General features: G+C 42.6%; 1 protein-coding gene across 1 annotated transcript in view; it reads right to left on the reverse strand.

Annotated features, from left to right (window-relative positions):
* Positions 1 to 22,687, reverse strand: part of OSBPL10 (oxysterol binding protein like 10) — a 451,647-nt gene that overhangs the window by 13,206 nt on the left and 415,754 nt on the right. Inside the window, exons 9-10 of the mRNA XM_063452222.1 lie at positions 20,440 to 20,626; positions 15,807 to 15,989 (exon numbers count right to left, since the gene is read on the reverse strand). Of these exons, the coding sequence (XP_063308292.1) occupies positions 15,807 to 15,989; positions 20,440 to 20,626 (370 nt within the window). The remainder of the gene's footprint in view (positions 1 to 15,806; positions 15,990 to 20,439; positions 20,627 to 22,687) is intronic.

The raw sequence follows: 22,687 nt of genomic DNA on the forward strand, positions 1-22,687 counted from the left end.
AAACAATGTCCAATCCAATGCTCCTCATTGAGGAGCACTGGGGACCCAATATGCATACACGGCGAGTGTTGCGTGTGCATTCAAAGTTCCCCATTGAATCAATGTTTTGCTATGGGGCTTCTGCTTCACATGTCCGAGTTTTACTTGGTCAGTACAGCAGAAGCACCTCTAGTGGCTGCAATACTGATAGTCATTAGAGGACTGCAATGTAAGCAATGCAGTTTCAAACAACAGCAATGTTTTAAATTGCAGGAATCAAGGGACAGGGACATTGAGATTAAATGTTCTGGGTGACTATAGTGTCCCCCTGAATATTCATACATGACAAGGCACTCAAAGTCACAATTATTACACTGGCAAAGTTATCTACTAAGGCACACATTTCTACTGTCACGTCTGCTGGTTGCGTTTACTACTTCAATATCCGGAAAATCCATCAGCTATTACTACTAGCCTTCTCTTCTATTACCTATCAACTATCACACTCCAAACTTATGATCTTTCTACTTATACTTGTATCTATTTATCATTGCTGGGGGATGGGCCCTATATAGATGTAGGAGAAATAATAGGAACAGATAAGGGGATAACCCTGATTTGGTAAATGCAAGAAAACAAGAGAAAAGTTCTGTCCCTGTATAATGTAAAAGAAAATCAATAAAATCCTTTATTAAATAAATCTACAAACACACATTAGTAGTAGCAAGATCATTGGTCACCACTGCCGCAGTAATGGATAACTGAGACAGAAGAGATGACTCAAACTTAAAAATACTAAGTGAGGAATATATACAAACGGGGAGTGAAAGGACAAAATAAGTGGACAAAAAACGGGGGCACAAATCACCATGAGAGGTGAAGTAGATATGTCCCCAAAATGGTAGCTGTACAGTGTGCATGATACAATTGCAAGAGTAGTGAAAATATAATGTATCAGTGCAATCTAACAGTATCTACTTGGATTCCAAAAATAGATCCGATATGTACAGCACACCAGAAAATGGTAGCTGTAGTGTGCACGATACAGTTGCAAGAGTAGCAAAAGTATGATGTATCAGTGCAGTCTAACAATATCTATTTGGATTCCAAAAGTAGATCCGATATATACAGCCCACCAGATAATGCCCCAATGTATGTGGGGCTAGCATAATCTACTGAGTGATGACAGAGAGTTATATGGGAACAATTATCTTAATATATGCCCCTAAAGAAACAGAGACCAGATCTAGTACCAGCCTTTCGAAATCTCACTGTTAGGATAGGGTATCTGGGTGGCCCAATCCATATAGCAGAATATATAGCCCTTAGTTAGCACACAATAATAAAGTAGGTAGAAGTCCTAAGCTGTGCCTTCGAGGGCACCTGTATCTAGTGAATAAATATATGAACTAACTACCTACATAAAGAGCTGATGCCCTAATCTGTGCCTTCGTGGGCACCTACTGATAATACTTGTCACAGTGCTAGGCTAGTACACTAGAGAAAGTCTCAATAGTCTGTAGTCTATGGTTATCAAGCTACAGTTAAAGGTCCAAGGATCCTGGGTGTAGCGATAATAACTGAGAAAATAGGCGTGTAAAATAGCACGGCAATGACAGGGAATCACACAAAACAGGATCAAATGTCAAGAGCCCCTGATGAGCCTGTGTGTTCGGCGAAACGCGCGTCGGGGCTCTTGACATTTGATCCTGTTTGGTGTGATTTCCTGTCATTGCCGTGCTATTTTACACGCCTATTTTCTCAGTTATTATCGCTACACCCAGGATCCTTGGACCTTTTACTGTAGCTCGATAACTGTATACTCTCTGTGTGTAGTGTGTGTATCTGTATGTCTGTGTATCTGCATGTGTGGTAGTGTGTGTATCTGTATGTGTCAGTGTCTGTGTGTATGTCTGTGTATCTGTAGGCGTATCAGTGTGTCTGTACATCTGTATGTGTGTCAGTATTTGCATGTGTGGCAGTTTTTGATACCTATACTGACACACATACAGCTGCACAGACACACTGCCACACATGCAGATACATAGACAAACAGATACAATCACTGACACACATGCATATACTATATAATATAAGCTACATCTCCAGCACGCACACATACACATATTACATTCTGTAACGAAAATATATACCAACACGCAGAATTCAACTAAACAGAAGACAACACAGAGGGGAGATACGTCTACCGGACCTTAGAGTGGCCGGACTTGACGTAAAGGAGAGAGATATAGAGTCAGGAGCGATCCGAGGTCAAGGGCACAAAGAGACAGCGTAAACTAGGACTAGCCGGGGTCTGGTACACAGTAAACAGCAAGCCGGCAAACAGAACAGATAAGGATAAAGAGATAACGTAGTCAGAAACAAAGCCAAGGTCAAGTACGAAGAAACACAACTGAACACCAAGCACTAAAGGGAACTGAAACAGAAACCACGATAGGGCAAGGAACTAAGGGAAAAAGGTGAGTATATATGCCTAAACATCTATTTTGACTGGTCCCTGTCCCATCCACGCCCCCAAAAGGTAAGTGTATGGGGAGTGTGGCATGACAGGGACCAATGGGAGGCCTTTGCCAATTTAGGCTCCCACTGTCCCTTTAAGAGCGCGCCCGAGACCCGCGGCGCGCTCTTAGAGTCAGGAGGGACACGGTCACTGCCCGCCTTCCTGTTGCAGATTCTTAGGAAGACCCAAGGCATACGAAACAGGATTAACCTTATGCAAAACACGATAAGGAACAATAAAGCGGGGAGCCAATTTCATATAAGGCACCTGGAGGCGAATATTTTGCGTGGAAAGTAAAACCCTGTCCATCACGACATAAGAAGGAGCCGCCCTGCGATGCTTGTCAGCCTGCACCTTCTGGCGAGCAGCGGAATCCACCAAAGAACGCTGAACCTGCTCCCAAGTATTACGCAAACCAGCCAAATGCTCGTCCAGAACTGGCATGCCCTGTGAGGAGAAAGCAGCCGGAAGAACAACGGGATGCTGGCCATAGACAACGTAAAAAGGACTTTTGCCGGAAGAATCATGAGTAGCGTTATTCCGAGCAAACTCAGTCCAAGGAAGAAGGTCAGCCCAATTGTTCTGATGGTGGGATACGAAACAATGAAGGTACTGCTCCAGAGATTGATTGGCACGTTCAGCAGCTCCATTAGACTGGGGGTGGTAAGCGGAAGAAAATGAGAGAGTAATTCCCATTTCCGAACAAAAAGCTTTCCAGAACCTGGAAATAAATTGGCTACCCCTATCGGATACAATAGATACGGGAATGCCATGCAATCGAAACACCTCTCTAGGGAAGATAAGTGCCAGTTCCCTAGACATGGGCAGCTTGCGAAGAGACACAAAGTGAGCCATCTTGGAAAACCGATCTACTATCATTAGGATAACAGTGTTACCATTCGAAGGGGGTAATTCAACAATAAAATCCATGGACAGGTTAGACCAAGTCTCTCGGGAATGGGTAACGGATGCAACAGCCCACAAGAAACTCTACGAGAAGATTTCATACAGGCACAAGTAGTACAAGCACCTATATAGTCGGTGACATCCTTGCGCAAGGAATCCCACCAAAAATACAGAGAAACAGCTGACACCGTTTTGGAAATACCAGGATGTCCAGCAGTCTTAGTGTCATGATACAACGACAGAATATACCATCTCTCGGGAACATCGACAAATAGTTTATCAGTAGGCCTCTCGCTAGGTGCCATGCTTTGTTTCGCTTGTATGGTCTGCAAGAGGGACGAGGAAATAGATAAAATAGTAGTAGCTATTATCCTGTCTGGGGGAATGACAGGAGTAACATCAATCTCCTGTTTGTCAGCAGTTTCGAACTGTCTGGACAGAGCGTCTGCTTTAGTGTTGCGATCGCCTGGCCTATAGGTGATAATATAATTGAAATGGGACAAAAACAGTGACCACCTAGCCTGCCTAGAAGACAATCTAGCCTCTCTAAGGTAGGATAGGTTCTTGTGATCTGTAAATATGAGGATGGGATCCTTAGTTCCTTCTAACAAATGTCTCCATTCTTTGAGTGCTAAAATAATAGCAAGGAGTTCGCGATTACCCACATCATAATTCTTTTCTGCTTTGGACATTTGTTTAGAAAAGAAGCCACAAGGATGCAATGGCTTTTCAGGCGACTCTCTTTGGGATAAGAGAGCACCTACCCCGATATCGGAAGCATCAACTTCAAGAATATTGGGCAGTGAGGGGACAGGATGCTGTAAAATAGGTGCAGATGCGAACATAGTTTTAAGATATTCAAAAGCCTGAAGTGCCTCGGGAGACCAGACACGAGTATTGCCATCCTTTTTTGTCATACAGGTGATAAGCGCTACAATAGAGGAAAAACCTTTAATAAAGCGTCTATAATAGTTAGAGAAACCAAGAAAATGCTGAATGGCTTTCAAACCTTGTGGTAGAGGCCATTCCATGACAGCAGAAAGCTTCTGGGGATCCATACGAAAACCTTTAGCGGAAATCAAATATCCCAAAAACTGGACTTCGGATTGGTCAAATAGACATTTTTCCAGTTTACAATAAAGACCATTAGCAAGAAGGGTCTTCACAGGACTGTTGTAACATGTCTGTGATGAGTGTGTAAATCTGTAGAGTATATTAATATATCGTCCAAGTACACAATTACAAATGTGTGAATAAAGCCTCTTAGGACGTCATTAATAAATTCTTGAAATACTGCTGGAGCATTACATAGACCAAATGGCATAACAGTACAGGGAGTGCAGAATTATTAGGCAAGTTGTATTTTTGAGGATTAATTTTATTATTGAACAACAACCATGTTCTCAATGAACCCAAAAAACTCATTAATATCAAAGCTGAATATTTTTGGAAGTAGTTTTTAGTTTGTTTTTAGTTATAGCTATTTTAGGGGGATATCTGTGTGTGCAGGTGACTATTACTGTGCATAATTATTAGGCAACTTAACAAAAAACAAATATATACCCATTTCAATTATTTATTTTTACCAGTGAAACCAATATAACATCTCAACATTCACAAATATACATTTCCGACATTCAAAAACATAATAAAAACAAATCAGTGACCAATATAGCCACCTTTCTTTGCAAGGACACTCAAAAGCCTGCCATCCATGGATTCTGTCAGTGTTTTGATCTGTTCACCATCAACATTGCGTGCAGCAGCAACCACAGCCTCCCAGACACTGTTCAGAGAGGTGTACTGTTTTCCCTCCTTGTAAATCTCACATTTGATGATGGACCACAGGTTCTCAATGGGGTTCAGATCAGGTGAACAAGGAGGCCATGTCATTAGATTTCTTTTATACCCTTTCTTGCCAGCCACGCTGTGGAGTACTTGGACGCGTGTGATGGAGCATTGTCCTGCATGAAAATCATGTTTTTCTTGAAGGATGCAGACATCTTCCTGTACCACTGCTTGAAGAAGGTGTCTTCCAGAAACTGGCAGTAGGACTGGGAGTTGAGCTTGACTCCATCCTCAACCTGAAAAGGCCCCACAAGCTCATCTTTGATGATACCAGCCCAAACCAGTACTCCACCTCCACCTTGCTGGCGTCTGAGTCTGACTGGAGCTCTCTGCCCTTTACCAATCCAGCCACGGGCCCATCCATCTGGCCCATCAAGACTCACTCTCATTTCATCAGTCCATAAAACCTTAGAAAAATCAGTCTTGAGATATTTCTTGGCCCAGTCTTGACGTTTCAGCTTGTGTGTCTTGTTCAGTGGTGGTCGTCTTTCAGCCTTTCTTACCTTGGCCATGTCTCTGAGTATTGCACACCTTGTGCTTTTGGGCACTCCAGTGATGTTGCAGCTCTGAAATACGGCCAAACTGGTGGCAAGTGGCATCTTGGCAGCTGCACGCTTGACTTTTCTCAGTTCATGGGCAGTTATTTTGCGCCTTGGTTTTTCCACACGCTTCTTGCGACCCTGTTGACTATTTTGAATGAAGCGCTTGATTGTTCGATGATCACGCTTCAGAAGCTTTGCAATTTTAAGAGTGCTGCATCCCTCTGCAAGATATCTCACTATTTTTGACTTTTCTGAGCCTGTCAAGTCCTTCTTTTGACCCATTTTGCAAAAGTAAAGGAAGTTGCCTAATAATTATGCACACCTGATATAGGGTGTTGATGTCATTAGACCACACCCCTTCTCATTACAGAGATGCACATCACCTAATATGCTTAATTGGTAGTAGGCTTTCGAGCCTATACAGCTTGGAGTAAGACAACATGCATAAAGAGGATGATGTGGTCAAAATACTCATTTGCCTAATAATTCTGCACTCCCTGTATACCCGTAATGGCCAGATCTAGTGTTGAATGCCGTCTTCCATTCGTGGTCTTTCTTAATACGTATTAAATTGTATGCACCTCTAAGATCCAATTTGCATTTTTGATGGTGATTTTATTTAGACCTCTATAATCAATACACGGTCTTAAATCACCTTCTTTCTTCGATACAAAGAAGAACCCCGCTCCAGCCGGAGAAGAGGATCTCCTAATAAACCCCTTTTCTAGTGATTCCTTAATATACTCCTCCATGACACGGTCTTCTTGAACAGATAAAGGGTACACCCTGCCCTTTGGAGGTATCGTGCCAGGCAATAAATCGATAGCACAATCGTAGGGTCTGTGAGGCGGTAATTTGTCAGCCTCCCTTTTATCGAAGACAGTCTTGAGAAATCAGTACTGAGGGGGTATTACAGTAGACAAAGGAGGAGTAGTAGGAACATTAATAGAATTCAAAGGGGTGACTTCAATAGTACAAGACTCGTGGCAGGCTTCGCTCCATGATTTTATTTGCCCTGACTCCCAGTCGAAAATGGGATTGTGAGCACGTAACCATGGGTACCCTAACACGACGTGAGAAGAGGGAGAGGTGATGACCTGGAACCGAATGGTTTCAAAGTGTAAAACCCCTGTATACATGTGTAACGGTACAGTTTCATGAGTAACAACTGGAGAACTTAATGGTCTACCATTTATGGCCTCAACGGCCAAGGGTATCTCCTTCTCTCTGATGGGAATGTTGCTTTTCTTAACAAAACCAGAGTCTATGAAATTTTCAGCTGCCACGGAATCAACCAGGGCGTGCATGTGCTCAGCTATGCAACTCTCTCCCATATGCAAAGAAACAGGGAGAAGCAAACGGTTAGGAGACTTAGATATCACACCCAAGGCCAGTCCCCTATAAGGTCTTAGGTGCGAGAGTTTTCTGGAAGCAAAGGACATTCCTTTACCATATGGTCTCTCCTACCACAGTATAGGCAGAGTCCGTCCCTTCTCCTATGTAATTTTTCAGTATCAGAGAGTTTGGCAACCCCTAATTGCATGGGTTCCTCCTCAAATACTTTAACAGTCTCAGGTTTATCAACTCTGGGGTTAATAGGTGTAACAAAACGTCTATTCCTGTTTTTAGTATAGAGCCTGTCACGAATCCTATTATCTATATCAATGAGGTAGTCAACAAGGTCCTCTAATGCAATAGGAAGCTCCCTAGCTGCTACCTCATCCAATATAGTGTCAGATAAACCTTCCATGAATGCAGTAGTTAACCCATTGTTGGTCCAATCTACCTGTGAAGCAAGGGTACGAAACTGAATGGCATAATCAGCCACAGACCTAGAACCCCGTTTAATTCTCATTAATGCTCTTGCGGCATTTTTTGACCTTTTCGTTGTGTCAAAAGTTCTACGAAAAGCCATAAGGAAACTATTGAAATCATGCACCATAGGTCCATTAGCCTCCCAAATAGGATTTGCCCACTCAAGAGCTTTATCGGTAAGTTGGTGCATAAGGAACCCCACCTTGGACCTTTCTGTGGGAAAGGAACGTGGATACATCTCAAAGTGGAATTCTATTTGATTAATGAAACCTCTGCATGTCTTAGAGTCCCCTCCATACCTAGGAGGAGGTGTTAAATGGGCCGAAGTATTAGGCAAAGTAGATACTTCAGGAAGAAGAGGTGTAGGAGGGTTAGGTGTGGTTGCTGGAATAGTTCTAGATAAGAGCATCTGGAGAGCCTGGGCTATATGATCCATACAGTGATCCTGCTCTACAAATCTAGCCTCATGAGACGCCATCTGCTGAGCTAAATCTGCGGGGTCCATGGCCCTATCGTAATGTAACGAAAATATACCCCAACACGCAGAATTCAACTAAACAGAAGACAACACAGAGGGGAGATACGTCTACCGGACCTTAGAGTGGCCGGACTTGACGTAAAGGAGAGAGATATAGAGTCAGGAGCGATCCGAGGTCAAGGGCACAAAGAGACAGCGTAAACTAGGACTAGCCGGGGTCTGGTACACAGTAAACAGCAAGCCGGCAAACAGAACAGATAAGGATAAAGAGATAACGTAGTCAGAAACAAAGCCAAGGTCAAGTACGAAGGAACACAACTGAACACAACAAGCGCTAAAGGGAACTGAAACAGAAACCACGATAGGGCAAGGATCTAAGGGAAAAAGGTGAGTATATATGCCTAAACATCTATTTTGATTGGTCCCTGTCACATCCACGCCCCCCAAAGGTAAGTGTATGGGGAGTGTGGCATGACAGGGACCAATGGGAGGCCTTTGCCAATTTAGGCTCCCACTGTCCCTTTAAGAGCGCGCCCGAGACCTGCGGCGCGCTCTTAGAGTCAGGCGGGACACGTGACCGCTTCTCGCGGTCACTGCCCGCCTTCCTGTTGCAGCCGTCGGATGAGCCGCGCGTGGCTCGTGCAGCAGCAGAGACGCGCGCGGCTTGAACAGAGGACCCCGGCCGGCCCCATGAAAGGTTAAGTACTGCTACACATTCCCAGCACGCACACAGACACATACTACATTCCCAGCACACACACAGACACTCACTTCGTCCCCAGCACACCCACATAGAGACACTACCATTGCAGAAGCATATATGTTTTTTGTTTTGTTTCTTTTTTTGTTTTTTTTTGGGGGGGGGGGGGGGGGGAGGAGTGAGGGCAGCATTTCATACTTGATCCAGGCAGCACAATGTCTTGGCCTGGCCCTGGTCAAAAAGTGGGAGTAAGGGTGGAGCCAGCCACAACTGGAACCGCAAAAGTGCTGGAAATTAGGTTCTAGAATTAGAGTTTTAGAAATTAGAGTTCTTTAACTTAAGGGGAGCCAAGGGGGGCAGAGGACCTAAAATAGGGTTTTACACTTATAGTGTCAGGAATACATGTTTGTATTCCTGACACTAGATTAATGGCAGCTGCATGATGGGTAAAGAGTGTGATGTTCCTTATCTAACCAATAATTACTAAATTAATCTAGGAAGGGGTCACAAGTATTGGTCCTGACTCATGAGTTATAAGACACACTGTTTTATATTAATTGACCCCACAGCAAATGTTTGCAAATGAGTAGAGAGACTGCTATTCTTTTGCTCCTTTGCTAGTTACTGGAGTGACTGCAGAAGTTAGAATTTGGTGTCAAATATCGGCTAGAATATACCATCAAAGTATATATTAAGTATCTCTGACAATTCTGATGATGCTTCTTACTAAAATGTTCCTTTGAATCTTATCATTAGTAGGAAGGAGTGAGTGTTAAAAGTTTATATTCTGCAAAAAATGGCTTTTATGGTCTTTTGGGGACAATGAAGCTCTCTCATAAGTGTGCTTTATATTTCCCTCATTTTGTACAGTTGAAAAGTTTTATTACCTTTCCTGAACCATAACTGTCTTAAGTAAATGTTAATAGTAAAATAAATGGGAGAATATTGCTGTTGTTTTTCTGATGGTTTGACAACTAAAATATACTTAACATTTCCTTTGTCTTTTCCAACTATATTTTGCCTCAAGAACGGTGAGACTTTTCAAATGTCCTTGTGTCAAAGTTACTAAAAGAGAGAAGCAGGGTGAGAGGCAGAAGGCTTTCACAAGTGCAAGTAAGACATATTCAGAATGGATTTTGAGACAAGAACAGAAATTAAAAAATAAAAAGAGGTGAGAGGTGAAACTATGATAAAGAGGGGAAAAAGAGCTTGTTTACAACTGTGTTCCAGCTTTTTAGCATCCAGCTGGTACTCTTTACTAAAACTGTCACTACTGTTAGCGAATAGCGGCTGTTTCCTGGCTGCAACATTTTCGAAGTAGCGACAGGATGTTACCAGTTACTAGTAGCAGCTGGTTCCCGTTGTTTCCTATGGGAGCCCCTAACCACAATTAGCAACTGATTTTATACCCTGTTGCTATTCATTACCATCTGCCACTAACCCCTCTCACCCTGCCACACTAATCCCATAACGCTGCCACACTCACCCCCTCTCAACCCCTCACCCTGCCAAATTCACCCCACCTCACATTTTCAAACTAATCCCCTAACTCTGTCACACTCACCTCCCAAACATGTGACACTCACCCCCAAACCTTGTCACATTCACCCTCCTTGCCATGTCACTCTCACCCTCCAAAAGCTGTTACTCCCTCAGGACCCCTATAGACCACCAGGCAGAGCTAACCCCTGCTGGATCACTGGATCAATTGCCCACCAGGGATCACTGCCCTCCTTCCTTGAAGAAATCCAAGCAGGAGGGGGCTACACAGAGCATTATATACACATTATATACAGACACCACACACATCGCACACACACATATTGCATACAGCCAGCACACACTATACACGAACATTAGATGCAGCCTGAATTTTTGAGCCAATTTTATGGTAGATTTATGGTAGGTACCATTTCAATGCTTGCCATAGATGCTATCTTCAGTAGATACGCCTTTGCCGCTAACCCAAAAAACTTGACACCAGCCTCTCATTTAAAGAGGTTAATGACGGCTAAATTCCAATATATCTTATTGAAATGAAAAAACTTCTTCCAACTATATCAGTAAGTTTTACTGGCCAGCCACTACTTGTCTCTTGTCTGTTGCTTTTGGCAACAAAGGTTGAAGTGCACAAGCTTAGGTGTGTGTTTCTGTGCTTTACCAGCAAGCCACTAATTTGTGAGTGGCTGATATATTTAGTGGCACCAATTATTGGCAATAGGCTAAAGATCTAGCAACAAGGTTGGAAACCTGGTGGTAATTTATACTCGCTACATTCTTATTGATAATAGTAAAATCGAACAAAATCTAATTACCGAGAAGGTTATAAATAAGTACTTTGTCTATATCAGGGGTAGTCAACCTGGTGCCTACTGCCCACTAGTGGGTTCTGCAGAAAATGCCCAGTGGGCCTTGATGGCCGTGGACCAAGGCCGGCTTGGGAGATCATTTCATCTCCCCTGCTGGCCCATGCAGAGCCAGCCTTGCTGTAAGCCCTCTCAGGCTGTTGAGGAGATCAAAGATCTCCCTCACCGGCCTGCTGCCACTTAGTTCCAGCAGAGATAGGGAAGGGCCTCAGAGGCTCTGTGTTCCTCCTGCTACCAGGCTGGTCAGAGCATTGCACTTGCACTATAAAATTAGTTACTGCGGCACTGGTGGGCAGTAAGGAAATTTTACCATCAACAAAGATACAAAAGTGGGCGGTAGGTATTAAAAGGTTGACTACCCCTGTCTATATAGTGCAGACACGAAGAATAAAGGAAGAACGGTGTTCTTTGTTTTCACAGTTATTATATATGTAGCCTTATAAACGTTAAACTGGCAAAAAAATTATCAAATTGGAAAAAGGACTATTAGGCCCTCCAGGGGCTATATGCTACATAGCTGTGGATTGTACAAGTCTAGTCTACAGAGGGATGTATTCACTAAACTGCAATTTGTATCTAACTAAAATCTCAATTAGGCTTTATATCACAATAGCCTATTTGTAGAAATCCCCAAACTCAGTTCTAATAACAACTAGACTGTTTCATTCTCAGTTTCACCATTCTGACTTCAATTCTGTACAACTCAAGAGTTTAGTGAATATGCCAAAACTTTTCTGATTTGCGATTTGTAATTACCGGTAGTTTATTGAACTAACAAGCAGGTCGCAAAATCTGAGCCAAAATGGCTGTTAACATTTCTAACTCAAATGAAGGTTGTTTTTGTAAACTCCTCTATTTCACAAGCTGGCTATCAACCCAATCCATTAATCTCATTTGTAATACATAAAGCCATTTTATTTAGTGCAAAATGAAGCATTAAAAAAGTATATTTGGAACACATTGTGGCATATCCCATCACTGAAACGAGTATACTCAACAAAGGGGGAAAAAAGGCTGGCTAGGTGGTTATCTGACAACATATATGCACCCAGTATATAATTATTATATTTTTTTCGTTGCTTTGAAAGCTTATTAATGCTTAAATTATCATGTGAGTTAAACTGAAAAAAATTCTTGATAGCCTATTTTATAGATTGCTTTTTCATTTACAAAACACAGGGTTTGTCTGTGAGGAGCAGTTGTGGGCTCACAAAGCAGAGCAGGACTTTTACTTAAATGACATGGTAGCTAAATCAGAGGAAGGTTGCTATATTTATAACAGGTTTTACAGAAAGAACCTCTAAAAAACGTCATCATATACTTCTATTTTACAAGTAGCGCTGGTCTCCAACTCAATGCTTGCGTAATTTGACATAGGATCTCTAAAACTTCTGGAAATGTAGATGGTTGTTTACCTTGGCTTGTGTGCTCATACAATTAAAACAAGTAAAACCAGGAACTTTGTTGAAATCAGGAGGAGGAGATTATTGGATACGGCCTACTAACTACTAACGTACAGACATGACTCATGGCTGCTATAGCTGGGAACAGAAACATGAATGGATGCAAGAAAATTATGTATAAGAGTTTAGTAAGGATCTGCTACCTTGTACAGTCAGGAAACAAATATAAATATATCTGTTTGTTTGAAACCGTTATGAATCTTTATCAGCTTGTTCCTACGCGGCATTCTGAACACAAAGCGAAGCGTCATTGGTACATATTCATGTTATAACCATGTATAACAAAGCACAGACACAAAACTGACAGATACTGAACGTCTCAGTGCCAGTTAAAATAAGGATCTCTCAGTTCTCGTTTCTTACTTTGGTTTATCTATGTCTTTTCATAAAATACGTGCTGGAAAGTCAGTTTATTTTCACGATGCTTCCCATTTATTACAGTTGAACCTCTTCTGTTAAAAAGAGCTTATACCGCTGTTTCCTCATCTGTTCCCAGAAAGCAAGATTATTAAGAATAACTTTGATAAATCCGCTTATTTACACAGCAAACTTCTTTTTCATTACATTTTTTGGTGCTGTAATATATCTGCATTTAACTGCCTGCTGCTACTTCAATAACAGAGAGAATGCTCATCTTTATCTGTAACAATGCATTCAGTTAGTCAGCTCTATTGTGTCGCATAAATTGCTTTTTATTTTATTTATTTAATTTGTTGAATTGTGTAAATACTAGAAATATATCTTGGTTTACTTTGAGTAAATGCTTTTCATTTTTTTTTTTTTAGTTTTTTTCTCCCAGCAGGCAATGGCGATGCTAAGCAGATCTATTAAAGGAGTGGTATTCACATATTGGACACCCAGATGACCCAGAACCTTTTTCAATAATTTTGTTAACAGCTGGAAGGTCTGCTTTTGTCTGTTTTTGTAGCAATGTTTTAGGCAGTGAGATTAAGAATCATATATGTGTTTTAATGGAACCATCCCCAGCACTTACCCACAGTTCCATTACAGCACTATCAGTGCCTCATTTTCCTTTCCCTAAAGGACCACTTTCCTTCCTAAAAGTAGTATACTGTACTGAAGTATTTGTATGAGAATAAAAAGAGGAAACCAAGTAACATTTGCCACTACTTACTAATCTCTGTTTGTTTGTGGATGCAGTATGGGTGCAACACTAGAATTGTCTATAGTACGGCTTGCCAGGTCTATTTGTCTGTCCTCTAACTTGAAATGACAAAAACATGCCAGTCCCTGCCTGTTTAGGCATATCACTAGATCATAACACACTATGTACACCCCCAGCTGAGTTTCTGGAAAGAGAAATGCTTGGTGTAAGCACTGCGATGTATATCAATTTAGAATGTATGGAACATTGATTCTATGTGTCTGCACATGCACAAGTATGGCAGCAAAACAATACTTGTGTCCTGGATTGATCTATTGTATTACCTGACCTTCGAACCCCGGCAGCATCTACATGGCCTGACATACAGTGATAGCTCTGTACCTTGAACCTATGACACAACCTGCAGTAATTACTCCAACTTTCGCCATGGTCTCTATAAATAAATGTTCTCTATGCAGAAATAATCTATTGACAATGAAATTCCATTGTAAAATAGTTAAGAGATTTTAATTACTCTTAAACATACAGATCTACGCCATATAATGAATTAGGAATACGTCAATACAGTCTTTCTTGAGAAAAGAGCACTATTCCACAGTTACCTTGTATCTGCTGTATTTACTTTTATGGAGAACTGACTCTAAAGGGACACTATAGGCACCCAGACCACTTCAGCTCATTGAAGTGGTCCAGGTGCATAGGCCCAGGTCCCTTAACCCTGTAAAGCTAATTATTGTAGTTTTTAATAAACTTTGTGGGGTCACTGCACGTCTAGTGCTTGTCTACCGGGCAGTCACTAGAGGGATTTCAGAGGACATCCAGCATTACCCGAATGCCCAGAGGAAAGCATTATATAATCCTAGTGTGAGTGCGGCTATTGTCGCCATTGCATTTGGTCCCTCCCCACCAACAGACGTAGCTGGCGGAGGAGCAAAGGTGGACCCGAGCCAGTGCCGAGGGACATCAGTGCTAGACCCAGCCTGAGTGACAAAAGGAGTTTCTAACTCCTTCTGCACCATGCGTGGGGGGGAGGGGGTGGTTTAGTAGACGCGGGGTGAAACAAGTTTGTTTTTCCTGGCACTGTAGTTTCCCATTAAAGACACTGGGTTTTACATCACCAAATTGTAGTAAACTGAAAGCCAAAATGTAGGCTGAAATAACCAACTTTGATTATAACAGAGATGGGCACATTTTTACAAATCAGCTATTGTTGCCAAATTGTTGCTATTCTGCTTTCAATTATTAAGAATTTAGTAATTAGTAAATAAACCCCATAGGGAAAGTCAACATTCCCCCCCGTATTTCCTTCAAACCCAGTTCTCTCTCCTCCATCTCTCTCCAACGTTTTATTTTCTACTTCTTCTCCCCCGTTTTCAGAATTTCTTTTTTTCTTCTTCACCAAAATAAATAGTATTTATTTTTTGTTCTTCAATTGCCTACATGACCTTTATGTCTAGCACCACATCTTCTCTTATTCTCCAACATCTATATTACTTCTCTTTAACCTTTCCATCGTGTTTATTAATCCTCTAGTATCTATTGTCCTGGCCTTCTTTAATGTCTCTATCTTCACCTCTCCTCATTTATCTTCTGAGGCTCTCATTCTTGTATCATTTTTTTCTCAAGCTTAAATAACTAGTTTTTTTCCACCTCCTCTTAAAACACATCTGTTTCTTCTGAATCGATCTATCAGTAGAGAATATAGGGGTTTTGGTACAAACAAAAGGATAATCATTTGTATCTTCCCTCTATTTATCTTCAAACCCCTATATCTCCCATCCACCTTATATGTTTTATCTCTCTTGCTCCTTTTCCTATAATATGAGATCCTTTTCTACCATAGTATAATGTTGTCCCTCTCTCATTCTATTTACACTACTTCCCAAAACTAAAATACCTTTTGGCCAACAGGTCAACTGAAATATTGTTTTATTTGTAGACTTTGCCAAGGAAAACTGTAAAGTAATGTAAAGCACATGCTACAGCATAGTCTAACTATTGTGTAAATGTATTGTAGAAAGCAATCTTTACTGATTCATTACAGAATCCTGGCCATCCTCACCTTGATTCTAAGGGTCCTTGTTTCTCTAATGGCCGTATCCTTTTCCTCAAACACTGAAGCTTTGTGGTATCGATGACTTTGGTCTCACCACTGCTATATGAGAACTCCAATATTCCATTCCATTCCCCTTGGACTTTACAGACTATCGTGTTAGTAGGATTGTGCTTAACCTCAGCTGTGACTCTATAAGAAAACAAACAAGCTATTAACAGTACATTAATAATAAAGTACATACAATAGTACATTAATATTAAAGGATCACTATAGTGTCAGGAAAACAAAGCGGTTTTCCTGACACTATAGTGCCCTGAGGGTGCCCCCACCCTCAGGGTCTCCCTCCCGTGGCGCTGAAGGGGTTCAGACCCATTCAGCCACTTACCTTATTCCAGCACTGGGCTCCCTCGGCGCTGGTGACCTCTCCTCCCCCGTCTGAAGTCAGTGGAGCCGAATGCGCATGCGCAGCAAGTGCCGCACGCGTATTCAAAGTGTCCATAGGAAAGCATTTTTTAATGCTTTCCTATGGACGCTCTGCGTGATGGAGGTGAAATGTGCCTCCAGCGTCGCAGATGCGCCTCTAGTGGCTGTCCGGAAGACAGCCACTAGAGGCTGGATTAACCCCAAATGTAAACATAGCAGTTTCTCTGAAACTGCTATGTTTACATCTGAAGGGTTAAAACCTGAGGGACCTGGCACCCAGACCACTTAATTGAGCTAAAGTGGTCTGGGTGACTATAGTGTCCCTTTAAGTAATGCAAAAATGATGAATCCTTAAAGAACATATTTAGAGAATTTTATTATATTGAAATGGTTTGAGAAGAAATTGACCAGGAATTAATTTTTTTTTTCCAGCATTACAAACGACCTTCAAAATTTGCTCTTTTATAAAAAAAATCCCTTTCTTACATCTCTTGTCAAAGAAGATGCATGCAGCTTGTTGCATATTTGATGCAATTAATGTCACTTTGTTTGCTATATCATTTCCAATGGGAATGAACATCACACTCAATGACAAATGCAAATGAATTGCTTCGAGTTTCATAGCATTAAGCGATGGTTAATGTTCAAATTTGCAATTCACAACAACAGTTAAGGAAGGTCCATGTCACCTTTTGTCACGTTTTTAAATCCATTTTACATCTCTGCGAACAAAGACTGGCATTAAAAATATATAAATTATTTACACTATAGCATGTACATACAATGAGCAGATGTACACTGTTTAAATTACATGGATAAATCTCCCAGTAGCTAATAAGGAATCTAGATTTTATTTTCTTCTCCAGAATATTTATTTTTGTTATCAGTGTTACTATAGAAATAGATTGCATGTTAAATTACTATATAATACAAAATGACACTAATACTGTGTTCATTAAATTTATAAAACATAATCATGTTTCTGTCTGACTCTGCTGCACACTTCAGTACTTAAAACACTTTAATTGTGTTTAATTTATTACGGTACTGGAAGCGGCAAAAGGGTGACTGCCCCTAACAAACCTTGCATGCACACAGGGCTAGTTAACCACTCTGCACCGGTGGAGATCTGGATAACGCATGCTCAGAGTTCTAGTTCCTTGAACAGTATGTGACTGTGCATAAACATTTTTCTTTCGAAAAGAGATTGTATTTTTTCCAATGTTTTGCTGTTTTTCGTATTGATGGATTTGAAGACTGTCGCAATTGCTGTTATTTCTAGGGATGTGAATGGGGAAAAATTTTGGTTCGGTTCGGTTCGGTTCGGCATTCCGAAATTCTGGACTTCGGCCATTCGGTTCGATTCAGCACTTCGACACTTTGACAACTTTGGAATTTCGTCACTTCGGCAACTTCGGAACTTCTGCATTTCGGGACTTCGGGACTTTTCTTGCACGGTATTAGGGAACTATCTACCAAAAGGCTGAAAGATCTAAATTGGTCTTTCAGCCAAATTTACTAATACTAACCGAGTAGGGGCATGTCTATTAAACAGTGAGCAGCCTATAGCTGCTCACTGTAAAAAAACAAAACCTTAAAAAAAAAACATTCCCCCCCCCCCTGAATGGAGGGTGGGGGCCCTAAAGTAAAATAAGGGGGACACCTATTGCCCTCCCCCCCAGCCCCCACCCCTGAGCGGCGGGTGGGGGCCCTAAATATCAATAAGGGGGGGACCTATTTCCTCCCCCCAGCCACCACCCCTGAGCGGCGGGTGGGGGCCCTAAAGTAAACTAATGGGGGGGGCCTATTGTCCTCCCCCCGGCCCCCACCCATGAGTGGTGGGTGGGGGCCCTAAATACCAATAAGGGGGGGACCTATTGTCTTCCCCCTCCCGGCCCCACCCCTGAGCGGCGGGTGGGGGCCCTAAATATCAATAAGGGGGGGACCTATTGTCCTCCCCTCTGGCCCCCACCCCTGGGTGGTGGGTGGAGGCCCTAAGTTAGAATAAGGGGGGGGGGCTATTGTCCTCCCCCAAGCCCCCACCCTTGAGCGGTGGGTGGGGGCCCTAAGTTAGAATAAGGGGGGGGACCTATTGTCCTCCCCCCTGGCCCCCACCTCTGAGCGGCGGGTGGGGGCCCTAAATAAAAATGTAACCCCCCAGGTGACTAGGGGTCCCCAAACCCCTAATCACCCCCTCCCCCCCCAAAAAAATAACCCCTACCTACCCCCCTCATTGTAAAAGTAATGTATTGAAAGTAACCAATCAGAGTGTTGTTATGAGTCAAATTACACAGCGTGGGAAAATGCCAAAGAACTGTGTAGAATGGCACAGAGCACTCTGATTGGTGGATTTCAAGCCAAACAATCAGAGTGCGGTGACAGGTAAATGAAGAGACTTACCTGTCAGAGTGCTCTGAGCCTAATTGCATGGCGGGGCAAGGCTTTACAAGCCTTCCCACACCCTGCAGAGCTCAGTCTGCGCGGAGCCCTCCATGGGTGAAGATTGGTTATTATTTTTTGTGCTTGTTTTTTTTTTTTTTAAGTGCGTCGGTTATTATGGATTTTTATTTGGCCTTTTTTGGGTCTGAAAAAAGAAGAGTTTAGAAGAAAGAATGGTAAGTTTTATTATTTTTTTATTTACAGGTATTTAGATAAGGGTCCACCCTCATTATTTTTAGGATGAGGGGTGTAGGTAGGGGTTATTTTTTGGGGGGAGGGGGGTGACCGGGGGGGTTACATTTAGGGCCCCCACCCACTGCCCATGGGTGGGGGCCAGGGGAGAGGACAATAGGTCCCCCCCCCTTTATTGATAGTTAGGGCCCCCACCCACCGCTCAGGGGTGGGGGCTGAGGGGCTGAGGGCAATAGGTCTCCCCCTTATTCAAAATTTAGGGCCCTCACCCGCCGCTCAGGGGTGGGGCCCAGGGGGAGGACATTAGGTCCCCCCCCCTTATTGATAGTTAGGGCCCCCACCCACCGCTCAGGGGTGGGGGCCGGGGGGAGGACAATAGGTCCCCCCGTTAGTCTAAATTTGGGGGCCCCACCCACCGCCCAGGGGTGGGGGTCAGGGGGGACACAATAGGTCCCCCCTTATTCTAACTTAGGGCCCCCATCCGCCGCTCATGGGTGGGGCCAAGAGGTTCCCCCCCTTATTCTAACTTAGGGCTCCCACCCGCTGCTTATGGGTGGGGGCCAGGGGGGAAGACAATAGGTCCCCCCCTAATTCTTCTTTAGGGTCCCCACCCGCCGCTCATGGGTGGGGGCCGGGGGGGGGAGGACAATAGGTCCCCCCCCTTATTCTACTCACTGTTTAATTGACATGCCCCTACTCGCGGTATAGCGAGTAGGGGCATAATTTACTAATACTAAGTAATCTTTACTTAGTATTAGTAAATTTGGATGAAAGACCAATTTAGGTCTTTCAACCTTTTAGTAGATAGCTCCCTAATACTGTGGGAATTAGGGAGTTATCTACTTATTCATTCCTGTCATTACATTGACAGGCTAAGTAACTTACATTTTATATGAATGCATGTTACTTGATTGTTGTAAGTGTTGCAAATGCTTACAGCTGAATCCTGACTATGTTTGTATACTTTTTATTTAAAATTGTAAACAGTGTAACATTCTTCATTCTTCCACTGGTTAAATATATTAATATTTAGGCAATACTGTGCTTCGGCACTTCGGAACTTCTGCAACTTCGGCTTTCGGAACTTCGACACTTCGGAACTTCAGCAATTTTGGAACTTCGGGAATTCGCCAATTCAGCTATTCGGACATTCGGAAGTTCCAAAATGTCCGAATTGCCCGAAATTCGTCCGAATTCGAATTCGGACCTAAACGAATTGCACATGTCTAGTTATTTCACTGATCAAATACTTTGATCAGATATGCATGAGATTTTGACAGTTATGTATTAAATGTGTCATGTTCTGAAAGAGGTCTAAAGTACAAAACGTGGACAATCACTATGGAAACCAGTGGATTCCATAAGTGATTCTGACTCTTTTCCGTGTTCCATGTTAATTACAGACATTTTTTAACACCACATATAAACCCCATAATCCTTCCTACATCTGGTGTGTAAGATGTCCAGTGTCCAGCTCAGAGACACCCTATGACTACACTGTCAGAAACGCAGCCTCATATTTAGGCTCAGAGATTACCAAACAATAATCTGTTAGTAAATTTATTGAACACTTTTTGGATAATACCTGTGAACTTTTCCTCCATAGAAAGGCTTTGTGTGGAAGGTAACTGTGGCAAAGTAACCTGTTTTGGCACAGGAAATGTTGACCTTCCCTCCTAGTTCCACCCAGGGAACTGTGAGAATGGATCGAGCAAAGGCACAGGGTAGTGTAAATACATAGTCCTCATCATACTCCATCAACTTTAGAGTCCCTGGTGGTAAGAAATAAAAACATCACTCAGAGGTGTGATCAAGTAAGGAGAACGTTTGACATGTGCTTCAAAATATTTTTATATTTCTAAACAAAAGTTATATATCATCTTAGCAATGTAACTATCACCATTTTAATACGTTAGGGGGCATTTATCAGAAATGGACCTGATTAAACCCATGATATGGACACTATATGAAGGTGTACTGTGAAACTTTAATAAGTCTAGATGAATTTCAAAGCGGCACTGTCATGCCAAACTTACCTTTCCCTAATCACTTCCTCTTCTCTCCCTCTCTTAAGGATATGTTTTTATTTTTTTCCTGTCTGCTCTAGTTTTCTTTAAAACATTAGACAAAGTAGGGACTACTTTGTCTTATGTATTTTTCCTGTGCTTGACCTACTTTGACCCACTTCCTGTGGGTCAGAGAGACTTTCCTACAATACTCACCCTTTCCTCCATGATCTTGCAATGCCTCTTTCACTACTTCCGAACGTCCTGTCATTTAGACAAGATGCCCTCAAAACTACGGAATTTCACCCTAACAGAATGAGAACAGTTTGTTCATTCACTTTTAGTTTGGTTCAAAATTTCATTCAAATGAATGAAATTCTGATCCAATCCGTGCTGCGGATGAATCTTGCAGCCACTTAGTAGATAGCTCTCTAATACCCACTGTATCAGGGAGCTATCTACCAAAAGGCTGAAAGACCAAGATTGGTCTTTCAGTCAACTTTACTAATACGAAGTAAAGATTACTTAGTATTAGTAATAAATCTGCTTCTACTCGCTATATTGTGAGTAGGGGCATGTCTAGTAAACAGTGAGCAGCCTGTGGTTGCTCACGGTTTAAAAAAAACCCCCAAAAAACCCTTCTCATAAATGGCCCCATAGTGGGGCATCTATTAACAAGCCCACAAGTTGGGGCTATTTAATTAAATCAGGGACATAGGGTTCCCCTCGGCCCCCACCCTTGAGTGGCAAGTGGGGGCCCTAAATGACAATGGGGGCACCTATTGTCCCCCCCACCCCCACCCATGAGTGGCGGGTGGGGGGACCTAATGTCCTCCCCCCAGCTTCCACCCATGAGTGGCGGATGGGGCCCTAAAAACAATGGGGGGAGAGAAGACCTATTGTCAACCCCCTGGCCCCGCCGGTAGGTGGGGGCCCTAAATGACAATGGGGGACCTATTGTCGTCCTCCGGCCCTAGGGGCCCTAAAAAACGATGAGGTGGGGAAGACCTATTGTCGTCCCCAGCCCCCACCCATGAGCGGCGGGTGGGGGCCCTAAAAGACAATGGGGGCTATATGAAAAAATACCCCCCCCAGGTGACTAGGGGTCCCTAAGTCCCTAGTCACCTCCCCACCAAAAAAAAATTAAATAAAGCCCTACCTACCCCCCTCACCCTAAAAATAGTGAGGGGGAGAACAATAAAACTATAAACACCTGTGAATAAAAAAAAAACTTACCATTTGATGTCTTCTTTTTTCTAAAATTGTCTTTTTTCAACCGCTTCTATATTTACATATTACAAGGAGGGAGCTCCGAGCGCCGACATTCGGTGTTTGTTTGTTTGTTTGAAATTTCGATTCATTACTTCGTCTTTCTGACGAATGAATTGATGAAATTTCTGACCGAATTTCGGACAATAGCGAATGCTCAAGTGTTTAACTGGGCATGAGTGGGAATTTTGACGCTATCTAGGATGGACATATGACGTGTCCCACAGGGCCTTCATCTGCCCACACAAAGATGGCCACACCCAGGACCTAGGTCATGGCACAAAATAAAGATAAAAAAAATAGGTAATATGGGGGGTTTAGGGGCATTCGGGGTTGACTAGGGGGGCAATTAGAGGTAGTGAAGTCGGGAGTGGGGTTAAAAAAACAAAAAACGGATGCAGCCATGACAGTCCCGCTTTAAATGCACTTAGCAAGTAATAAACAAGGTTATCAAACAAAGATTGAAATGCTTTTTGTACAATTACTATTACTTTTGACAAATCCATCTGTAGCTACGTCTGACAAATTCCATCTGCAATAATCTGTTGGAGGACTCTA

Source organism: Pelobates fuscus, chromosome 4 (assembly GCF_036172605.1).
Source record: "Pelobates fuscus isolate aPelFus1 chromosome 4, aPelFus1.pri, whole genome shotgun sequence".
NCBI lineage: Eukaryota > Metazoa > Chordata > Amphibia > Anura > Pelobatidae > Pelobates > Pelobates fuscus.